This window comes from Helianthus annuus, chromosome 7 (genome assembly GCF_002127325.2).
Source record: "Helianthus annuus cultivar XRQ/B chromosome 7, HanXRQr2.0-SUNRISE, whole genome shotgun sequence".
Taxonomy (NCBI): domain Eukaryota; kingdom Viridiplantae; phylum Streptophyta; class Magnoliopsida; order Asterales; family Asteraceae; genus Helianthus; species Helianthus annuus.
The window spans coordinates 41,400,233-41,421,794 of record NC_035439.2 but is presented as its reverse complement, the minus strand read 5'-3'; the positions used below and the strand labels follow the sequence as shown (position 1 = coordinate 41,421,794).

Sequence of the window (21,562 nt, the reverse complement as noted above, 5' to 3'; positions counted from 1 at the left end):
TTTCTCTTGGACAATCTATTTCGCTCAATGCCTCACCCCGATGTTTCCGCCATCGGTTGGGGTGTGACACGTGGTCAGTGGGCACGGCCCGTGGTCAGAGTCTGTATTTGGGCGTTTTGAAAAATGTTACTGGTTTTGTGCAGCACGGGGGTGTGTTCAGTGAGCACGGCCCCGTGTTCAGGCTACTGTTATGCAAAAAATTCCTAAAAATAAAAAAAAATGTGCGCAGTTTTGAAAAATGATTAGGCCGTCGACTTTAAGCTTTCTTAAAATCCTTGCGTCCCCGGCAACGGCGCCAAAAATTTGGTGTGCGTTCGGCGTGATATGTTTTTATTGATATTTTAAGCCCATTTTACACATTAATCAAGTTTTAAATTTATAAAACACGATATTCTACTAACACTAAACACACATTTGGCAAGCGCACCCATCGTGAGCGTAGTATAGCGTTGGTAAGATACCGAGGTCGTCCAAGGACACAAGAGCTTTTAATACCGGTTTATCCTCAACGTGTCACACCCCCAAAATCCACACGCGGAGTATCACCGCTTGGGAGCGTGACTGACCAGGACCAAGCCACCAATCATATAGAACATTGTATAAAGTAAAAGTAATTGCAGTATAATTCAGAACAAATCCATATGAAAGGTGTTTCCAAAACATAAGCCAGTTATCAATGTTTAGCGGAAGCGTATATATAAAAATATCCAATGTAAAAGTGTATCAAGTATCATATGGGTTACATATGATGTTCACGATCCAAGTCCACAACGACCGCGCCTCCAGTGCAAGCTCCCAGTACCTAACGATCTGCGAGGCATGTAAAGGAAAGGATCAACAAAATAGTTGAGCGAGTTCACAGTACGTAAATGCGTAATAGTAAGTAACGGGTGGCTCTACCGGGCCAATAGTAAGTTATATAGGTGGGGGCTTCCCATGTTATGTGACCACTAGACTATTCGTATTATCCCTGTTCTTCGTCCGAGAACAGTAGCGCGTATGAGGTGTGCGTAGCACGTATCCTTTGCATCGAGGATAGTAATTAGTATATGACCACGTAGGTGTTATCCCAACCTACGGAAGAAGTAAGTAATGCGTACACGTAGGTTTTACGTGCGTGCCTGACATCCGAGGCAGTAATGGCATATGACCACGTAGGTGTTATCCAACCTACGGAACCACGTAGGTGTTATCCCAACCTACGGAATTAGTATATGACCACGTAGGTGTTATCCCAACCTACGGAACCGTCCTGACATCCGAGGACTATGATAGGTGATAGTCTAGGAAAAGCGTTTGTACGTTTATGTCAATTGAAACCTTTAACCCATTCCCACGACCCGGGAATCCCATGCCTTAGTAGGAGTGTGAACTCACCTTGGTTTGCTCGGTATGCTAGGTTATGCACTCACAAGTGATTAATCACGTCCTATTGTATGCATGTATAACAAATCAGTTCATGTTCGCAATGATACGTATGCAAATCGAGTGTCACACAATTGCAAATGTAAACATTCATCATCAAGCATGGCATGTCAAGTAAATCAAACATACATTCCACTATCTTTCGAAAGATGTTTATAACCTACCATCCTTCGAATCCAACCTTATCTTTCGACACATTAGTGATCCTTCGACACATACTAAATATCACAGTTACCTTTCGGACTGGTTGTTATGTTTCGAACCACCAGTCATCTTTCGACCAAATGGCATCTTTCGGTCAACCTAATTATGTTTCGGTCAATTCTATCCTTCGGTCAACAGATATCTTTCGGTCACAACTATGTTTCGACAACTATGTTTCGACTACAAGTATCTTTCGACACATATCAGTTACGTCAACAACAGTTACAATTTCAGAAACCCTAAACATGCTAACAGCCGTCAACAACATTATCGATCAAACAACAATCATGCAGCAATCATAGGATCATCATCAAATCATCATGCAATCATCATAATACTAATACCCATCGTGATCCCTAATTTATGCGTACACCAAGCCGATTAACATAGTATGTCACATTATCGAACCTTATTAACATAACATATGAACACATACCGAAATCTTGAATGAACATACTAACAATCAAACATCATATAACGAATCCGAACATATATCAATTCGTATCGGCCGATTAACAACTATTCGATTATCATATAAGCAATACCCGGTTAACAACATCCGATCGGTTAATGATTACAAGTCCGGCCAGTTATCAACCGTATCCGGCCGATCAACAGCCACGTCCGGCCGGTTAGCACACTAATTAACATCAATCATTCAAGCAATCAATTAAAAGTAATACGATATCAGATACTAACCGAGATTAAGGATGATCAACAAAAGGGATTTGGCTTCGGATGTGAGGGTCTGCCGTCACACACACAAGGAGCTAGGGTTGAAGAATGACAGCCGGTTACGTGCTTTTACGTATAAATACGTATTACAGAAATGGGCCAAGCCCATCTGAAAGACTGGGCCGAAGGATAAAGTCCCTGGGTCGAAGGATATGTTTCGGGATCCTTCGAACCGACAGTTGATCCTTCGAATCGAAGGATATCCTTCGTGATCCTTCGATCTGCATGTCAAGTTTCGAGTTCTATACTAAGTGTTTTTAATAATAATAATTCTAATATTATATTCTACCAAGTAATCACATATAGGCAACATGACAATACGTTTCATTAAAAACACCACGCGTACAATTCAAGTTCACAATCCAAACAACTAAGCAGTCTAAGTCAACGCGCATTTAATGCGAAAGCGAAAGTCAGAAACTCGAGTTGTCACATTATCCCCAACTAATTGGAAATTTCGTCCCGAAATTTGGTATGCACTCACTGAGGAAGCTAGGTAAGCTGTATCGTTTACTGGTTTTCCTGGGGTGTCACATCATCCCCCCGTTGATTTGGAATTTCGTCCCGAAATTCAGTAGTAGTAGCTTCAGCCTCAGTAGTGGTTGTATTGGTTTCGAATAACTGGGGTACTTTTCTGTCATCTAATCCTCGCGTTCCCAGGTGTACTCTGGGCCACGTCGGGAGTTCCAACGAACTCGAACAAGAGGGATTCTCTTGTGTTTGAGGACCTTCACATCCCGGTCCGTGATTTCAAGTGGTTCCTCGACGAACTGCAACCGCTCGTCGATAGTGAGTTCCTTAAAAGGAACTATGAGGGTCTCATCTGACAGACACTTCTTCAGATTCGACACGTGGAATACGTTGTGAACTGCACCGAGTTCAGCTGGTAGGTTCAACTTGTAGGCTACCTTGCCAATCTTTTCTGTAATTTCGAATGGTCCGACGTACCGCGGATTTAGTTTGCCCCGTTTGCCAAAACGTACCACACCCTTCCAGGGTGAAACTTTCAATAAAACCCGGTCCCCGACCTCAAATTCCAATGGCTTTCTACGCTTGTCCGCGTAGGCTTTCTGACGGTCGCGTGCTGCCGCCATGCGTTGTCGTATCTGTGCAATCTTTTCTGTGGCGTCCACTACAATCTCTGGACCCGTAATTTGACTATCCCCCACCTCTGCCCAACAGAGAGGTGACCGGCATTTACGTCCGTACAATGCCTCAAATGGAGCGGCTTGAATGCTGGTATGGTAACTGTTATTGTACGAGAACTCCACCAAAGGGAGATGCTTTTCCCAGCCGTTGCCGAAATCGATAACACACGCCCTAAGCATGTCTTCAAGTGTTTGGATCGTACGCTCAGACTGTCCATCCGTCTGAGGGTGATAGGTTGTGCTCATGTCTAGCCGTGAGCCAAAAGATTTATGCATTGCTTGCCATAGTTCCGACGTGAATCGTGCATCGCGATCCGAAATGATAGAATTTGACACTCCGTGCCTTGAAACAACTTCTTTCATGTAGATGTCTGCTAGGGTAGAAAACTTATCCGTTTCTTTGATTGCCAAGAAGTGAGCAGACTTTGTGAGTCGATCAACTATGACCCATATTGTATCGTTTCCATGCTGAGATCTGGGTAAACCCGTGACGAAATCCATGGAAATTTCTTCCCATTTCCATTGAGGTATCTTAGGCTGCTGAAGTAAGCCAGCTGGTTTCTGATATTCAACCTTGACTCTCGCACCGGTCAAGCATTTTCCACGTACGTAGCGATGTGGGCCTTCATGCTAGGCCAGCAATAAGTAGTTCTGATGTAGTGATACATCTTGTCCGACCCTAGATGTACCGAGTAGCGAGACTTGTGAGCTTCATCCGTTACAAGTTCGCGTAGACCGTCGTAAAGTGGGACCCAAATACGCCCCGTTAGATGGTAGGCGCCGTCTGCCTTCTGTTCCATCTGTTGTCGTGAGTCGCGTAAGGCTTCAGCCTTGACGTTTTCAGGCTTCAGTGCTTCTATCTGAGCAGCTCGTATCTGTGCTGGAGGACTAGACTGAATCGTAAGCTGTAGCGCTCGCACGCGCTTAGGTAGAGTGTCCTTCCGACTGAGGGCGTCTGCCACAACATTGACTTTGTCTGGATGGTACATGATGGCGTATTCGTAGTCGCTAAGTAGTTCAACCCATCTTCGTTGACGCATGTTCAAATCCTTCTGCTTAAGGATATGCTCGAGACTCCTGTGATCGGTGTAAATCGTGCACTTGGTACCGTACAGGTAGTGTCGCCATATCTTAAGCGCGAAAACAACAGCTCCCAGCTCTAAATCGTGCGTCGTGTAGTTCCGTTCATGAACCTTGAGTTGCCGAGAGGCGTATGCAATAACTTTATCCCGTTGCATCAATACACAACCAAGCCCTTGTATCGATGCGTCACGATAACCACGAAGTCATCTGTGCCCTCCGGCAGTGAGAGAATAGGTGCGCTGCAAAGCCTATCCTTAGGTACTGAAAAGCGGTCTCTTGGGAATCTCCCCAACGGTAGGTGACACCTTTCTGTGTCAGCATAGTAAGCGGTTGCGCGATCTTCGAAAAGTCTCTAATAAACCGTCTGTAGTAACCTGCCAGACCCAAGAATTGACGTATTTCTGTCGGTGTACGCGGTGCAGGCCAGTTTCGGATCGAATCTACCTTGGATGGATCGACATGAATCCCATCCTTGTTTACCACATGGCCTAAGAAGTGGACTTCACGAAGCCAGAAGTCGCATTTTGAAAACTTTGCGTACAGTTGCTCTTTTCGAAGAAGTTCCAAGATCAGGCGTAAGTGCTGCTCGTGTTCCTCCTGACTCTTGGAGTAAATCAAAATGTCGTCGATGAAAACGATAACAAACTTATCAAGATACGGTTTGCACACCCTGTTCATGAGATCCATGAAGACTGCTGGCGCGTTCGTAAGCCCGAATGGCATGACAAGAAACTCGTAATGACCGTAGCGAGTTCTGAAAGCAGTTTTGGAGACGTCCTCATCCCGGACTCTCAGCTGATGATACCCTGACCTCAAATCAACCTTGGAGTAGTAACTCGACCTTTGCAACTGGTCAAAATAGTCGTCAATGCGTGAAAGGGGATAACGGTTCTTCACTTTGACCTTGTTCAGTTTACGGTAATCAATTTCACATCCTGAAGGTGCCATCCTTCTTTTTCACCGATAATTGGTATCTAATAGTTCTTGTAGCTCCCAAGGCGAAGAGATAGGTCGGATAAATCCCTTATCCAAGATTCCTGGTAGCTGCGTCGACAGTTCTTCCAGTTCGGTTGGAGCTAAACGATATGGTGTGCGGGCTATTGGCGCTGCTCCAGGTGCCAATTCGATCTGAAACTCGACTTGGCGATGAGGCGGTAAGCCTGGTAAATCTTCAGGAAACACCTGAGGGAAGTCACGTACAACTGGGATATCCTCCAGCTTCTTTTCCTTTGCTGATGCATCTGTAACGAGAGCCAGAATTGCGGTGTGACCCTTCCGCAAACATTTCTGAGCCTTCCAGAAAGAGGTGATGCCAACCATAGCACCACTCTTGTCGCCTTGAACTTCGAGAGGTTCTTGACCAGAACGAGGAATGCGAACAATCTTTTCTTTGCATAGGGTTTCTGCTTGCTGTTGATGCTGGCAATTCCGATTTGCAAGCCGCGGGCTCCTGAATCCTTAGCTTCTGCTGTGCTCTGGCGATCACTGTTCTTGTGCTGCTGCTGCTATGCTTGAGACCGAACGGTAGCTGAACCCTTGCGGGAAATACCCATCCCATTTCCGCTTGTTGTCACTAGGAGTAGCGGGAGTAGCAGAAGTGGTAGCGGCAGTAATAGCGCTGATACAACCAGGCAGCCTGTTCTGTTCCACTGCCTGATCCGTGAGGCGATAAGCATGACACTGAATGTCTTGAATATTGTCGAGGTTAGCCGATGTAGCATGACTCTGAATTTCTGAGGCTAGACCTTTGAGGTACAATCCGATACGCTTGCTTGGAGGGTCCATCATGGTTGGACACAAGATGGCCAGTTCGTTCTATCGTTTCGTATGAGCTTCGATTTCTGACCCCGTCATTTTCAAATGGTAAGGCTCCACTTCCAACTTGTGGATGTCATCACGCGTGTAGTATTCCCTTTTAATGTGTTCTTTGAATTCGTTCCAGGGGGTGGCGTTAGCAGCTGCCAACCCTAGTATCTGTACTTGCGCGTTCCACCAGGTTAGTGCGATTCCTACCAAAGTACCAGTGGCGTACTTGACCCCTGCGGACCTCAGGGCGTTCACACATGAAGTTCTTGAATGTGCCACTGAATGTGCTTGAGTGACAGTCCATGATGTTCTGGAATGTGTGCGTTCTGACCCGTTGCGCGAGAAAGATAGATCAAGGTTAAGCGCGAAAGTTGGGTCACGAGAGTAGGATCTAACATCCTAGAATAGGTCTGGGATAGCAGGTTATACCTCCTGCTTGTGCGGCTGCAAGTGCCGCAGCAACTTGTTCGTTAATGAGAGCCGTCAACTGGGCTTGAGTCATGTCAACACGTCCAGACATGATCGAACAGTAAAGGTAGCATAAGTAAGAATGGTTCACGAATAGTGCGATGACAGAAGAGTGTAAGCACGTATGTGTTCTCAAGCAATAACAAGTTGTGAGCAAGGTAATGTAAGCATACTACGAGCAAAGTTCTATGCAAATTCTAGCATGTAGGCAATAAACATAAACCTTATTACCTAGGAAGTTGAGTCTTGCACGTGGAGCGAAGCGTCGTTGTGGATCGTTGAGAGCACTGTTCTGGTTATAGTCTGGTTTTAATAAAAACGTTTTTTCCATATTAAAACCAAGTTCTCTATAACCAATGGCTCTGATACCAATCTGTCACACCCCCAAAATCCACACGCGGAGTATCACCGCTTGGGAGCGTGACTGACCAGGACCAAGCCACCAATCATATAGAACATTGTATAAAGTAAAAGTAATTGCAGTATAATTCAGAACAAATCCATATGAAAGGTGTTTCCAAAACATAAGCCAGTTATCAATGTTTAGCGGAAGCGTATATATAAAAATATCCAATGTAAAAGTGTATCAAGTATCATATGGGTTACATATGATGTTCACGATCCAAGTCCACAACGACCGCGCCTCCAGTGCAAGCTCCCAGTACCTAACGATCTGCGAGGCATGTAAAGGAAAGGATCAACAAAATAGTTGAGCGAGTTCACAGTACGTAAATGCGTAATAGTAAGTAACGGGTGGCTCTACCGGGCCAATAGTAAGTTATATAGGTGGGGGCTTCCCATGTTATGTGACCACTAGACTATTCGTATTATCCCTGTTCTTCGTCCGAGAACAGTAGCGCGTATGAGGTGTGCGTAGCACGTATCCTTTGCATCGAGGATAGTAATTAGTATATGACCACGTAGGTGTTATCCCAACCTACGGAAGAAGTAAGTAATGCGTACACGTAGGTTTTACGTGCGTGCCTGACATCCGAGGCAGTAATGGCATATGACCACGTAGGTGTTATCCAACCTACGGAACCACGTAGGTGTTATCCCAACCTACGGAATTAGTATATGACCACGTAGGTGTTATCCCAACCTACGGAACCGTCCTGACATCCGAGGACTATGATAGGTGATAGTCTAGGAAAAGCGTTTGTACGTTTATGTCAATTGAAACCTTTAACCCATTCCCACGACCCGGGAATCCCATGCCTTAGTAGGAGTGTGAACTCACCTTGGTTTGCTCGGTATGCTAGGTTATGCACTCACAAGTGATTAATCACGTCCTATTGTATGCATGTATAACAAATCAGTTCATGTTCGCAATGATACGTATGCAAATCGAGTGTCACACAATTGCAAATGTAAACATTCATCATCAAGCATGGCATGTCAAGTAAATCAAACATACATTCCACTATCTTTCGAAAGATGTTTATAACCTACCATCCTTCGAATCCAACCTTATCTTTCGACACATTAGTGATCCTTCGACACATACTAAATATCACAGTTACCTTTCGGACTGGTTGTTATGTTTCGAACCACCAGTCATCTTTCGACCAAATGGCATCTTTCGGTCAACCTAATTATGTTTCGGTCAATTCTATCCTTCGGTCAACAGATATCTTTCGGTCACAACTATGTTTCGACAACTATGTTTCGACTACAAGTATCTTTCGACACATATCAGTTACGTCAACAACAGTTACAATTTCAGAAACCCTAAACATGCTAACAGCCGTCAACAACATTATCGATCAAACAACAATCATGCAGCAATCATAGGATCATCATCAAATCATCATGCAATCATCATAATACTAATACCCATCGTGATCCCTAATTTATGCGTACACCAAGCCGATTAACATAGTATGTCACATTATCGAACCTTATTAACATAACATATGAACACATACCGAAATCTTGAATGAACATACTAACAATCAAACATCATATAACGAATCCGAACATATATCAATTCGTATCGGCCGATTAACAACTATTCGATTATCATATAAGCAATACCCGGTTAACAACATCCGATCGGTTAATGATTACAAGTCCGGCCAGTTATCAACCGTATCCGGCCGATCAACAGCCACGTCCGGCCGGTTAGCACACTAATTAACATCAATCATTCAAGCAATCAATTAAAAGTAATACGATATCAGATACTAACCGAGATTAAGGATGATCAACAAAAGGGATTTGGCTTCGGATGTGAGGGTCTGCCGTCACACACACAAGGAGCTAGGGTTGAAGAATGACAGCCGGTTACGTGCTTTTACGTATAAATACGTATTACAGAAATGGGCCAAGCCCATCTGAAAGACTGGGCCGAAGGATAAAGTCCCTGGGTCGAAGGATATGTTTCGGGATCCTTCGAACCGACAGTTGATCCTTCGAATCGAAGGATATCCTTCGTGATCCTTCGATCTGCATGTCAAGTTTCGAGTTCTATACTAAGTGTTTTTAATAATAATAATTCTAATATTATATTCTACCAAGTAATCACATATAGGCAACATGACAATACGTTTCATTAAAAACACCACGCGTACAATTCAAGTTCACAATCCAAACAACTAAGCAGTCTAAGTCAACGCGCATTTAATGCGAAAGCGAAAGTCAGAAACTCGAGTTGTCACACAACGTCTAATCAATCTAATTTTTTTTAGAAAAGTTTTGAAACATGAAAATAAAACTAAAAATGAAAAGATAAATAAAATAAAAACAGATAGACAAGATGAATCACTTGGATCCGACTCGCCTTTAATGTATCCTTTGATGATTTTCACACTTTCGGACTTTTTAAGAGATTATCTTAGTTATAGTAGTAGACCCCTCTTTTGAAGGTGACGTACTGACGTTACCCTCAACCCAGTGGTTTCAGTCAACAGGGATACAATCCCAAAGGGTCGGAATATTGAAAGATAATTAAGTTAGTTATTAATGCAAAAAGTGGTAGGCCCCTCTTTTGAAGGTGACGTTACCCTCGGCTAAGTGGTTTGAGTAAGCAAGGATATAATCCCAAGAAGCCGGTTTAATGTATTAATAGTAGTTTACATATGAGGGGTTCAAGCTATTCGCACCCCCGCCATCCAATACCAGTGGGTATTGAAGGAGGTCCTAGTAAGCTTGAACCAGGTCCTTGCAGGATCTATACACTAAACAAGGCAAGAACCTTACCAAACCATTCCCCTAACCCCCGACCAGGTAGTCAACATGCTTTTATATAGACCGTAAAAACATGAATGATGCAATCTTTTACTTTATATAGACAGTAAAGTAACTTCAAGACACCAAGGAAAAATGATAGGAAAAATTCACCTTCAACATAAGAAACTAGTTATTAAAGTCATTAATACAAAACCAAGTAAAAAGTGCCAAAAGATTAAAAATCAAAAGTAGTACATAAAAGATTGTCTTCACCAAGTGATGTAAGAGGCTTAACCAAACATGACCTTTGACTGGCAAGAACCCTTACAATCAATCTTGGATCCCGAAACTACTACACACTCTAAAGATGGATAATGGATGATAGTGGTGGGTGTTGGTGTTGTAGTGGTGGTGGAGTGGTGGCAATGTGGGAGAGTAGTGGTTTGCCAAGGGATTCCTTTCAAGTGAACCAAGCACCCCTATTTATAGCCTACACAGAACTCTGGCCACGGCCCCGTGCCCGCTGGGTACGCCCCGTGGTCAGCCTTTTCTCTTCCTTCATTAATTGCAAGTGTCAGCGGAGGGCCCCACACGACCCCGTGTCTCCTGGGCACGGCCCTGCGGTCAACTTCGTATCTGTATTATCAAGATTTGGCAAGATTCTGTGTATCTTTGTGTTGACCATGCCCCGTGCTGAGCTGGGCACGCCCCCGTGGTGGGCGTGGAAGCTTCTACAGGTTTATCTTCTTGTGTCGGGGCTGACCACACCCCGTCGTGAGCTGACCACGCCCCGTTGTGAACTGGGCACAACCCCATGGTCAGCTTCTGTCTTCTTGTTTTTGCTTTGGGAGATGCTGCCGAGGGGTCAGGCATGTCACGTTATTCCTTCTTCTTGTATTTATGTTGGTATTTGGCTGCTTATTTGTTCCTTTTGTTCTTTTAAGCTCATTTGGTCCTGTAAATTCAAAAGGAAGAAAGAAACACGCTTTTTCCAACATTAGTACGAAAAAAGGGTTAGTTTTATGTCTTATTTGATGTAATTAATATGTTACATTTTGTACACATCAGTTTCTATTGATAGTTTGTTTGTTTGTAGGTCTCGGCTGCTGAAAAGTTAGAAAAATGCTTGAAATATGCTGAAAAAAAAGTTAGCAACGAGAACCGGGTCATAATGTAACTGAACGGGAACAGAATACGAGAAAATCTGGAAAAAGCACCTGTGGTGTCATGCCACCAATTCATGGAAACACCTTGGCGTAGTGTGACCATTTAAATATAATAAATTGAAGATACACGCGCCGCGCTACGCGATGCCTTTAGGAGTTTCCCGTCGCGTGACGCGACGGGGTTGTATTTCGCGGTAGAATTGTTGTTGGAGCTGGATACTTGCTGAAACCATATATAAACATCATTAAACAACAAGTCCAACCCTAATGACGATTCTGCATTAACTTGGACGAATTCTCAGCTGAAGTTGGAGCTTTTTGAGAGCTTGAAGCAGCCAGTTGAAGATTTGAAGCAAAGGAAAGCATCCGGGTTTCTTAATTCTTTGTTTCTTGTTTTTTATCATGTTTCTTGTTCATAAAAATACTCTTATTTTGATTCTTTCAATGACTATGATTGGCTAAACTTATTTTTCTGCCTAGATTGAGATGATTGGATTGTAACGTTTTGAACTTTATTATGATTTATTAATTATTATGGATTATTTGCAAAAGTAGCCGACTTGGTTAATTGACTGATTGCTGCTCACTGTGTTGTGCAGCGCTGGGTAGTCCACTTTATCCGTGACTCAATCACGGGTTCCAATCCTGTCATCCAAGGAGAAGCACGAGCGGAGCGGTATGCTCATAGTTGTTTGATTGTTATTTGTTGCTTCGTATGAGTCATGGTGAATGTTTTTCATGGAATAGGTTCATGCTAGAATATGATTTCGTTTTCTAATCTTTAGGGTTAATTGGCCAATACACCTTAGAAGTAATAATTAATAATTTAATAATGTTGAGTGTTCTACTAATCTCTATAGCTGTGAGGTGCGAGATTATTGTTAGGCCTGCGTCATTAAATTTCTAGGTAGGGTCTTCGTGAGGAGTCTCTACTAGTTCCCTTAATGATTGCTGTCTAACAAGTCAAATTAAGATTCCGAGCCTATCCTAGATTTATAGTCTGTGAGGGAGTGAATTATATTAGGATACGTTTGTAAATCTCATAGATAACCCGTGAGGGAGTCTAGACTAACCGGTGACCGTAACAGCCTTTAGAGGTCCATAAGTGTCTTCTCGAGAAGGGTTGAGGGTCTTGTTCAGTGTCTCGATAGGTTTAGAATATAAAGATCCCAGTTCCATAATAATTAATAATAGTAATAAATCATTACTATTACAATCCAGGATTTCAGTCTAGGTAGTCTTTCCATCATCTAAGTAACCCGAGTTAATTTGTGTTTCGTTAATTTAGTTAATTAATTTAATTTAAATTAGAATTTTAGGAAATTTAGAACCCCCCCCCCCAAATATAAAAATGGTTAGTGTCGTGTCCGTATCAGTCTAGGTCTAGATAGAGTCTAGTTAACGTAATTAAATAAAGTCATGTGGGTTCGATATCCGGACTTACTTAGCTTTACTAGAGTCGATCCGTTTACTTGCCGGTTAGTAGTTTAGTCGAGTTTAGATAGTCTAGAGTATTACTTTTTGTCTATATTAGGTTAATTTAGTTTGTTTTTATTAAACTACTTTTAGCACATCAAGGCACGGCCCCGTGGTCAACTTTGTGGGGTCTATTGTGAGAATCTACATATCTGGGAGTTGACCACGACCCCGTGTCCTAGAGACACGACCCTGTGTCTCTTGTTTGCTTTGTTTGTCTTGATCTGCATAGACTCTGATTTCTTTCAGTGGTGGGGCACGACCCCGTGTCTGGATGACACGATCCCGTGTTTGTCTTCTAGATTGTTGTTTTGGTCTTGGGGTGTAGCTTGGAGGGTAGCCATGGTGTGTTAATTCTTCTTTCTTGTATTTGTGTTGGTTTCTGTCGTTAATATGTTCCTTTTGTACGTTTAAGCTCATTTAGTCCTGAAAATCAAAAGTATACAAAGAAACACACTTTTTGTAACATTAGTACATAAAAGGGTTGATTTTATGTCTTTTTGATATAATTTATAGGGATATTGGATTTTAATAATCCTAAGTTTCACCTATTGGCCGATAATAATCGCAACTTTAAAAATTCCCTCCAATAATCCCAACTTGTAAAAGTTTGGCCGCCATTGATCTTTTATAACATAGGTGCACTTAAATCAATTAAGGAGTCTCTAGGCGTAATTGAATCTATTGAGGAGACCAAATTCTTATATGTTTGAAAATGATCCATGGCGGCCAAACTTTTACAAGGTGAGATTATTGGAGGGAATTTTTAAAGTTGTGATTATTATCGGCCAACAGGTGAAACTTAGGATTATTAAAATCCAATAACCCTAATTTATATGTTGCATTTTGCGCATATCAGATACATTAAGGCCTTAACTTTCATCTTTTTTTTTCATTGTCAGCCCCTGGACTTTACTGGTTGCTCCCGGTTCTTCGTTTCTTATCCATTTTAGCTTGTTTTCGCTCCATTTTCGCACCAGAACGTAAAAATACCCAAAGTAATCAATTACAAGCCTAAAATAGGCAAAACGAATGAAAATCTATCTAAATATTAGGGTGTTAGGAGTGGTTAAACACTTGAGAGTGCCAAACTAAAAAATCAAACAATGAGAGTGTGCCATGTCAAAGTGGTAAACTATGCTCAAAATGTTGGCAATGGTTATACACTTGGTGAAGTGGTAAACTTAAAAAAAAAAGGAAAAATGTGTGATTGGTTGAGAGATGGATAGACCCCACCCACACACCCCCTCTCTCTCTCCTTCCTCCCCTCACCGCATCGTCATCCCTTCACTGCACCTTAATGAAACCGAGTGGCAAAGGGGGTTGGCGGCGGTGTTACCGCGTGGCAAACCTCCTTGCCGAACCAGTTTATCGCACCACTCCTAACACCCTAATACAAAATACAAAGGAAAAGTGGTGTGTTTTGTGACAAATCACTATCCTGCTTTTAATAATTAATAAAAAAAAACTTATTAATAATTAATAAAAAAAAACTTATTTTAATTTTACCAATAATTTAATAATTAAAAAAAACTTATTTTAATTTTACAAATAAAAAAAAAGTTAAATTATAATAATAATTTTGTAACATCCAACGCATATGTTCTCCAACAAGTTGTTGTTCCAACAGTGGCAGGATGAATGACCTGTAGATGTCTATTTCACACGCGCCTACCAAATCCCCTTTCTGTGTCTCCACTACTCAAACCCTAACCCTAACCATTTCTCATTGATTCAATCGATCTTCTTCCAGTTAAATCTCGTATGAATCTCGATTGCGGATTAAGAACCAGATCCTGCCGTGTGATCCAGGACACTTCCATGGCGGTTGCCGCATCGGACCTTGAAGAAGACGATGACGGTTTGAGGCAGAGTTGTTGGGCGAATATGCCGCAGGAGCTGCTTCGTGAGGTGTTGATCAGGATCGAATCGTCGGAGAATAAGTGGCCGTCGAGGAAGGATGTTGTCAGATGTGCTACTGTTTGCCGGAGTTGGAGAGAGATCATGAAGGAGATTGTTAAACGGCCTGAGATTTCTGGAATGTTGACTTTTCCGATTTCGGTCAAACAGGTCACTTTTCTTTAGCTTATTATTATTATTATTATTTATTTATTTATTTATTTATTTATTTATTTTTTGTGGTTGTTGTTAGATTAGATTGTGAGTTTTCAATGAATTTGATTGATGAATTGAATTGTTACTATTGGAGTTATGTGCAACAATTATGGTTTTGAATATTATGTTAGAATATCAGATAATGATTGTTTGTTTTTCTGTTTTGTATGCATTGTATATTCATAGTGAAGTGATGATTTTGGCTTACTAAATTGCTATTACTTCTTAATGGAGTTAGGTACATCAACGTATGAGTTTGAAATATGATGTTAGAATATTAGATGGAGATCGTTTAGGACGATTAACCTCTTTGTTAGTTGATTGGGATTTACAGTTCTTGCATCACCTTGATAAATGAAATGGTGTATATCAATTTTAGCTTTCTGCGACCTGCGTAGTTCCTTTGTTAAAATGTGTTTTTTCCTCTTAGCCGTGGTGTTTAATATGTTCTAGAAAATAGAAATTGTCTCATGCTTAGCTGTTGTAGCCGAAGGTGCGCACCCAGACAAGGAGAGGTGCACCAAAACCACCTTGTGCGTCTGAGCTAGCCAAAACTAGTTTCAAATGGTCTGAGACAACCAAAAAGCAGCAGAAGCAAGTTTAAAACAGCCAAACATGGCCTTGAGCCTTTTACCTACTACTTGTTTCAGGCATGCACTTTTTGTGTGCCTTGAGCCTTTAACTAAACTACCTAGTGCTTTATATGTCATAACTTACCTTAAAGTTGGTGTTGAGATTAATATTACTTGTTGACATATTTGGTAGTTAATGTTGAGGCTTCATAAGTTTAATTGGCTTCTAACTTTTTTAGAATAGCTAACTCACACACACACCTACTTATTCTACTCCTAAACCTACACTTTTGTCCACATTGGGACTAGAACCCTCGACCGCTTGGGGAGGGACGCCTTTTCTACAAGCCCTTTGGTTTTAAGTTGGCTTGTTAACTGCCTGACTTAATAATCGGTTTCTAATTCTATCATGTGCAGCCTGGTCCAAGAGAATCTCTCCTTCAATGCTTTATAAAACGGAAGCGGTCTACTCAAACATATTTACTCTACCTTAATTTGACTCAAGGTAAACATCTTTTATTTCTGTTTTTTTCTTCTTCTCAAAAGGGGTTGTTGGAACATTTAGAACAAGTGCATGGTAAATTATAACCACACTTAATATGTAACTGTAAGCAAAACGAATCATTATTTGACTTTGTTAATCTTGTTCTTGGACCTGGTGGTAAAGTGGGCGGGTTGGTCAACTTTTCGAAATGGCTAATTTTTTTGGTAAAGGTTGGGTCAACGTGAAAAGTAACATGCATTTTGTTTGTCTTCAAAGAATGATGAATATTAGGATTGCTGAAACTGTAATATTGACAACAACAATCTAATATTGACAATAACATCTTGATTTTGCTTTTGTTTTGACCCGTTAGAATAATACGTAACCCAAATGAACCTATTCATCCGGAAAAGGATTAAAGTTGCCTCCTTTAATTGTTAGGCATGGGCTAATTGTCATTATTTAAGTATGAATAACTATCAATGTTTAACTATAGATAAAGATTAAATATCATACTACGTTAGTATTGGTATTATTTTCACATCTGGGATTCACATTTATTACTTGATGCAATTAATGTGACAGCACTTGCTGATGATGGGAAATTTCTTCTTGCTGCTCGCAAGTTTAGACGCCCCACATGTACCGATTACATCATCTCTTTACATGCCGATGACATGTCAAAGGGGAGCAGTAGATATATTGGAAAATTAAGGTCTAGTTACCATCTTAAAAACGTCTAGCTGGCTTGTAATACATCTACTAACATAATCTATTTATGAATTGGCACAGATCAAACTTTTTGGGAACCAAGTTCATTGTATATGACGGTTTGCCACCTCATGATGGAGCTAAAATGACAAAGAGTCGCTCCACCAAGTTTATGGGCTCCACTCAAGTCTCTCCTAGGGTTCCTGCTGGAAGCTATCCTGTAGCTCATATCTCATACGAGTTGAACATGCTGGGGTCCAGGTAAACATCAAATCCTTAAAATTACACGAGTAGTCTACTAGTCCAGATATTCAACTTTTAATGTTTGGACAAACTAATTTTTCTTTTTCTGATTAGTCAATATCACATCTTTGAATTATTTGATTATAGTAACTTTAAGCATAAACGCACCCGAACACCATCTATTATGAACCGTTTATTATGGTTAATATTGAATATAAAATTGCCACTTTACAAAACGGGCATCCAAACATCCCCTATTCGTCACATCTTAGTATCCTTGTGTCAAACTTGATCTTTTCTTTTTATTATATGACACAAGGAAAATCATGATTATTTGCTCTGTATTATCAGGGGTCCAAGAAGAATGCAATGCATCATGGATCCCATCCCTAGTTCCGCAATTGAACCTGGAGGCGTGGCTCCCACACAAACCGAGTTCCCTCTTAGCAGCGGTGAATCTTTTCCTTCAATACCTTTCTTCAGATCCAGATCAAGCTGTACGGAAAAAAGTGGGCCTGGTAATCAGAGAGACGAGCCTTTAGTCTTGAAAAACAAATCGCCTAGGTGGCATGAGCAGCTTCAGTGCTGGTGTCTGAATTTCCAAGGACGGGTAACGGTTGCTTCAGTGAAAAACTTTCAGCTGGTAGCTACACCGCCAAGCGGACAATCGGGCCCTCAATATGAAAAGGTTATTCTCCAGTTTGGGAAAGTAGGGAAGGATGTGTTTACGATGGATTATCGCTACCCTATATCTGCTTTTCAAGCATTTGCCATCTGTCTTAGCAGCTTTGACACCAAGATTGCTTGTGAATGATGTTGACTGACAGGTTAGTGTTGGTATCTAATTATTGTGTTTTGTGCTAAGAGATGGTTCACTATAGGTGACAAAATGGGTGGGTCCACGAATTTGGTAACAGGTTAAAACGCAGTGGGTCGGTTCGGGTTGACCAGGCGCACTTTTAGTCCAAAAGTTTTTTTTTTGATAAACGGTTTGCGTGTCAAATATGACTACAAAAAATGTCTTATATTTATTACTAGGTAGTTTTTAATAAAATTTTGAAGGCTTTATGCAATTAAACACATACTAACACTGTGCTGCAAATGTCGGTTTGGTTTTTACCCATAACCATTGTTATAATGGTTTCTACGTGTTATTATACTGTTTGAGGTCAAGACATCAAGTAAATCGATACATAATAACATAAGGAGGAAAGATAGGCCATACATGCACATGATGACGCATAATATTTAAGGGTGTAGCTCACGAGCTGCACGGCTCCTTTACACCCATAATATTGTTCCATAAATGACGCATTCTCCGTTGACATTTATTGACTCTGTTTTGTTGATGAATGTGTGCACATGATGTTTCATGTAATATTCCTGTTAGCTCCAGATATAAAAACAAACTTTGCAGAACATAAGAATGATACTAGCATGAATGCAATTTTTTCTAAAAATGTTTTGCAAACTTAACTGTTTAAAATATTAATTAACGAAAGACATTCTTGTAATTTTCTTTTCTTTTTTTTTGGCAACCATAAGATCCTGGTACCGGAAATCCTAAATGTTTCACCTTTATTTATCGGTTTTTATTACAGGAGCAAATAAAAATGGAAGTGTGAGATGGAACTAAAGATCTGATCTGAAAAAGGGTATGTATAGATGTTTCCATGGCATAAAAGCACTGGAAGGAAATCCAAAATCATGTTCATTCATGGCTCTGCTTTTATTTGTATATAGTTTTTAATTCATTTGAATTTCAAAGTGTCTGCTTGTTTATTTCACTTTTCGGTATGTTTGCACTGACCTTTTTTTTTTCTTTTCTTTTTGAGTGTTACAGTTGAGTGAAGTTGTCCAAAATGTCAACTTTTTTCATAAAATAAAATATGATTTTTTTTTTTTGTACCTGTAATAGAAGTTTGGTAATATCCTTATATGATTGAACAGGACAGTATTACTTTCGTAACAGTTTTATTTCAAGTTCTCTTGTTTATTTGAAAATTTCTGTAACTTATATTTCGTATAGTTTGGAGTAAGTTATAACAAACAGTTGTTTATACTTGTATGTTGGAACATATCGTAGTCTTAACGGCATGATGCAACTTGTATACAATGATGCAACTCATTTATCTAAATGAGTCGAATGTGATGCTATGTCAAAATGAGTAGATGCGTTGTAAAGGAGTTGTAAATGAGTCGTACGGCGGTGGGAGGGGGCATGCATGATGATGTAGATGATCATTACCTACGGGTGGTAAGGTGTCTTGAGGATATAGGTAATCGTTGTCTTCCGACAGCGGTGCGTCTAGGTTACGTCTCTGTGATGTAACCATAGTGTATGGTAGTTTCCTACATGAGGTAATGTATGTGTTTTTACGATAGATGTATGATATGGGCCAACAGGCCCAACCGATTACAGCCCAGCAAGCTTCTTCAATTAGCACAAGGCCCAAACGAGATGTGAAGAAGCCTAGTAGGTTGATGGATTGAGCTCCAAGGCTGCAACAAACCCATGTTTTATTTAATTGTTTACTGCATGTTTCCTTTTGCATTATGTATGAAAGAGTCAAGTGCATGATAGGTAGTTATTTGCATGATAGGTGGTAGTGGCACTAAATAAGGAATATGGGTAAATAACCTACATTTCCTGCACGTTTAAATTCATGTTTTGTTTTTGAATTTGGAATATATACAGAAAATTGCTCCAAGCATTGTCTCTTAACTCTTAAACTCTCCCTAATCCTTCTCTTTAGTGCCATCATTTGGTGCTTTCATTCTCAACTCACCTGCCGCCATGCCTTCATGCCGTGACACCAGCGATGACGAGACCCAACCACCTCTGGCCGACCTCATCACTCAGCTTATCACAGCCACCAACTCTGCCGCTGACAAAAACACCACCCATTTAACCGCCCTCATCCAAGCCACCAAATCCCTCATCACCAAAATCGACTCACAAACCGCTACCACCGCCAATCTGGTTACCCACATCACCACCCTCTCCGATCAACTCACCACAGACTAGAGGTGTACAAAAAAACTGGTTTTAGAACCGAAACTGGAAAAAAAACCGAAACTGGTTTTTTTTTTAACCGGTTTTTTTTATAACCGGTTTTCTTTTAACCGGTTTTTTTTAACCGCCGGTTTTTATACCGGTTAGTATTCTTGACTTCAAAAACCGGTTATTAACCGAACCGGTTATTAAAAAACCGGTTAAAACCGGTAAAAAACCGGTTTTTTTGGGAAAAACCGGTTAAAAACCGGTCCCAACCGGTTATACCGGTTATTGTTTTGGAGCTCAAAAACCGGTTAGTAACCGGAACCGGTTATAAAAAAAACCGGTTTTTATTTTGAATGAAAAAACCGGTTTTTTTTTTTTTAAACCGGTTTTTTAATAACCGGTTAACCGATTTGTACACCTCTACCACAGACACCTTCACATCCCCACATCCGAAAATTCCGAAACCTAATGACCCACCGCCTTCCTTTTCATCGAACCACCACAACAATCCCAAACCACCCAAAATCACACTACCTTTGTTTGACGGCACGAATCCGCTCGGTTGGATATTTCAAGCGGATAGTTATTTCTCCTTTTATAAGATTCCGATGGAGAAACGTGTTTCGTTATCCGCGTTTCACTTCATAGGAGATGCACTCTCCTGGTACCAACATTCAGCAGGCAACAATCTCCTCGGATCTTGGAACGACTTTAAACGGGAAGTTGAACTCCGTTTCGGTCCTTCCACTTACGAGAATCATGAGGCAATTCTCCTTAAGTTAGAACAGACAACGTCGGTTAAAGCGTATCAAACTTAATTTGAACGGTTAAGTAACCGGGTTAACGGCTTACCTCCACAAACCCTAAAGAATTGTTTTATTTCGGGCCTCAAACTGGAAATCCAATCTGAATTGGCGATCCATAAACCAAACTATAACAACCCCAACGTAAAACCGACACCCTCATAATATTTCCGACACCCTATTATATTTTAAAATGTCCCAATATGTCTTTAAATACACCCCTTATGTGAAAACCGAGCCTGAAATACAATATAACATTTAAAAATAATTAAAAAACAAGAAAAATCAAGCTGAGGCGGGCCGCGTAAACCCACCTCAACACTCACGCGGGCGGTATAAAAGTTGGAACCTGATTTCGTTTAATTTTAAGTTGAGGCGGGCCGCGTGAACCTCTCCTCAACCTTACGCGGGCCGTGAAAGCCCCAAAATGTGGCGCAGCCCGGTGATGACACGTGTCATCATCGTGGCTGGATCACCTAAACCCTACCCGGGCTAGTACGCGGGCTGCGTAAGCCCCGTTTATCTTTCACGCGGGCCGCGTGAGAGTCCAGTTCAGCAAGTATAAATAGAAGGCATCGGATTTCATTTCGAATTCGCTCACAACGATTTCTTTCTCTCAAATTCTGATAGTAGGCTTATTATACGGGTGTAATACCCCCCTAAATAGCGAGGTTCTGCTACGATGTAAGTATCATAACCCCTGGAGACGTATTAGATACTCTGCCCGATTGATCTAGCGTTCCGTAACGGCTGTCGTGGTTCTGCCCGACGTAGTCGTTGGAATGCCGTCTCGGGGAGGGTATTACTAATGTTAAAATGGGTTATTATACTAACGCACGTGCATTTGTGTAATTTATAGATTATTCCCAGGAAATCCTTACTGAAAACCCTAAAACAACAATGTGAGTAATCCTCTTTTTGTTAACTGTTTTTACAAAACCTTAAATA

The 21,562-nt window shown here is 41.1% G+C and overlaps 1 protein-coding gene across 1 annotated transcript; it reads left to right on the top strand.

The window, feature by feature from the left end:
- The first annotated feature begins 14,299 nt into the window (after positions 1-14,299).
- Positions 14,300-18,712, top strand: LOC110912977 (tubby-like F-box protein 3). Its single transcript, XM_022157826.2, has 6 exons — positions 14,300-14,752; positions 15,787-15,874; positions 16,439-16,568; positions 16,646-16,825; positions 17,159-17,634; positions 18,409-18,712. The coding sequence occupies exons 1-5, from the start codon at positions 14,447-14,449 to the stop codon at positions 17,619-17,621; spliced, it is 1,167 nt and encodes a 388-aa protein (XP_022013518.1). The 5' UTR covers positions 14,300-14,446; the 3' UTR covers positions 17,622-17,634; positions 18,409-18,712.
- Positions 18,713-21,562: the final 2,850 nt, after the last annotated feature.

What these genes read in the sequence shown, in the direction of transcription:
- LOC110912977 (XM_022157826.2), top strand. Translation starts at nt 14,447, where the DNA reads ATGAATCTCGATTGCGGATTAAGAACCAGATCCTGCCGTGTGATCCAG. An exon ending in CTACCTTAATTTGACTCAAG is followed by an intron (nt 15,875 to 16,438) that starts GTAAACATCTTT and finishes TTAATGTGACAG; the next exon opens with CACTTGCTGATGATGGGAAA. An exon ending in TTGAACATGCTGGGGTCCAG is followed by an intron (nt 16,826 to 17,158) that starts GTAAACATCAAA and finishes CTGTATTATCAG; the next exon opens with GGGTCCAAGAAGAATGCAAT.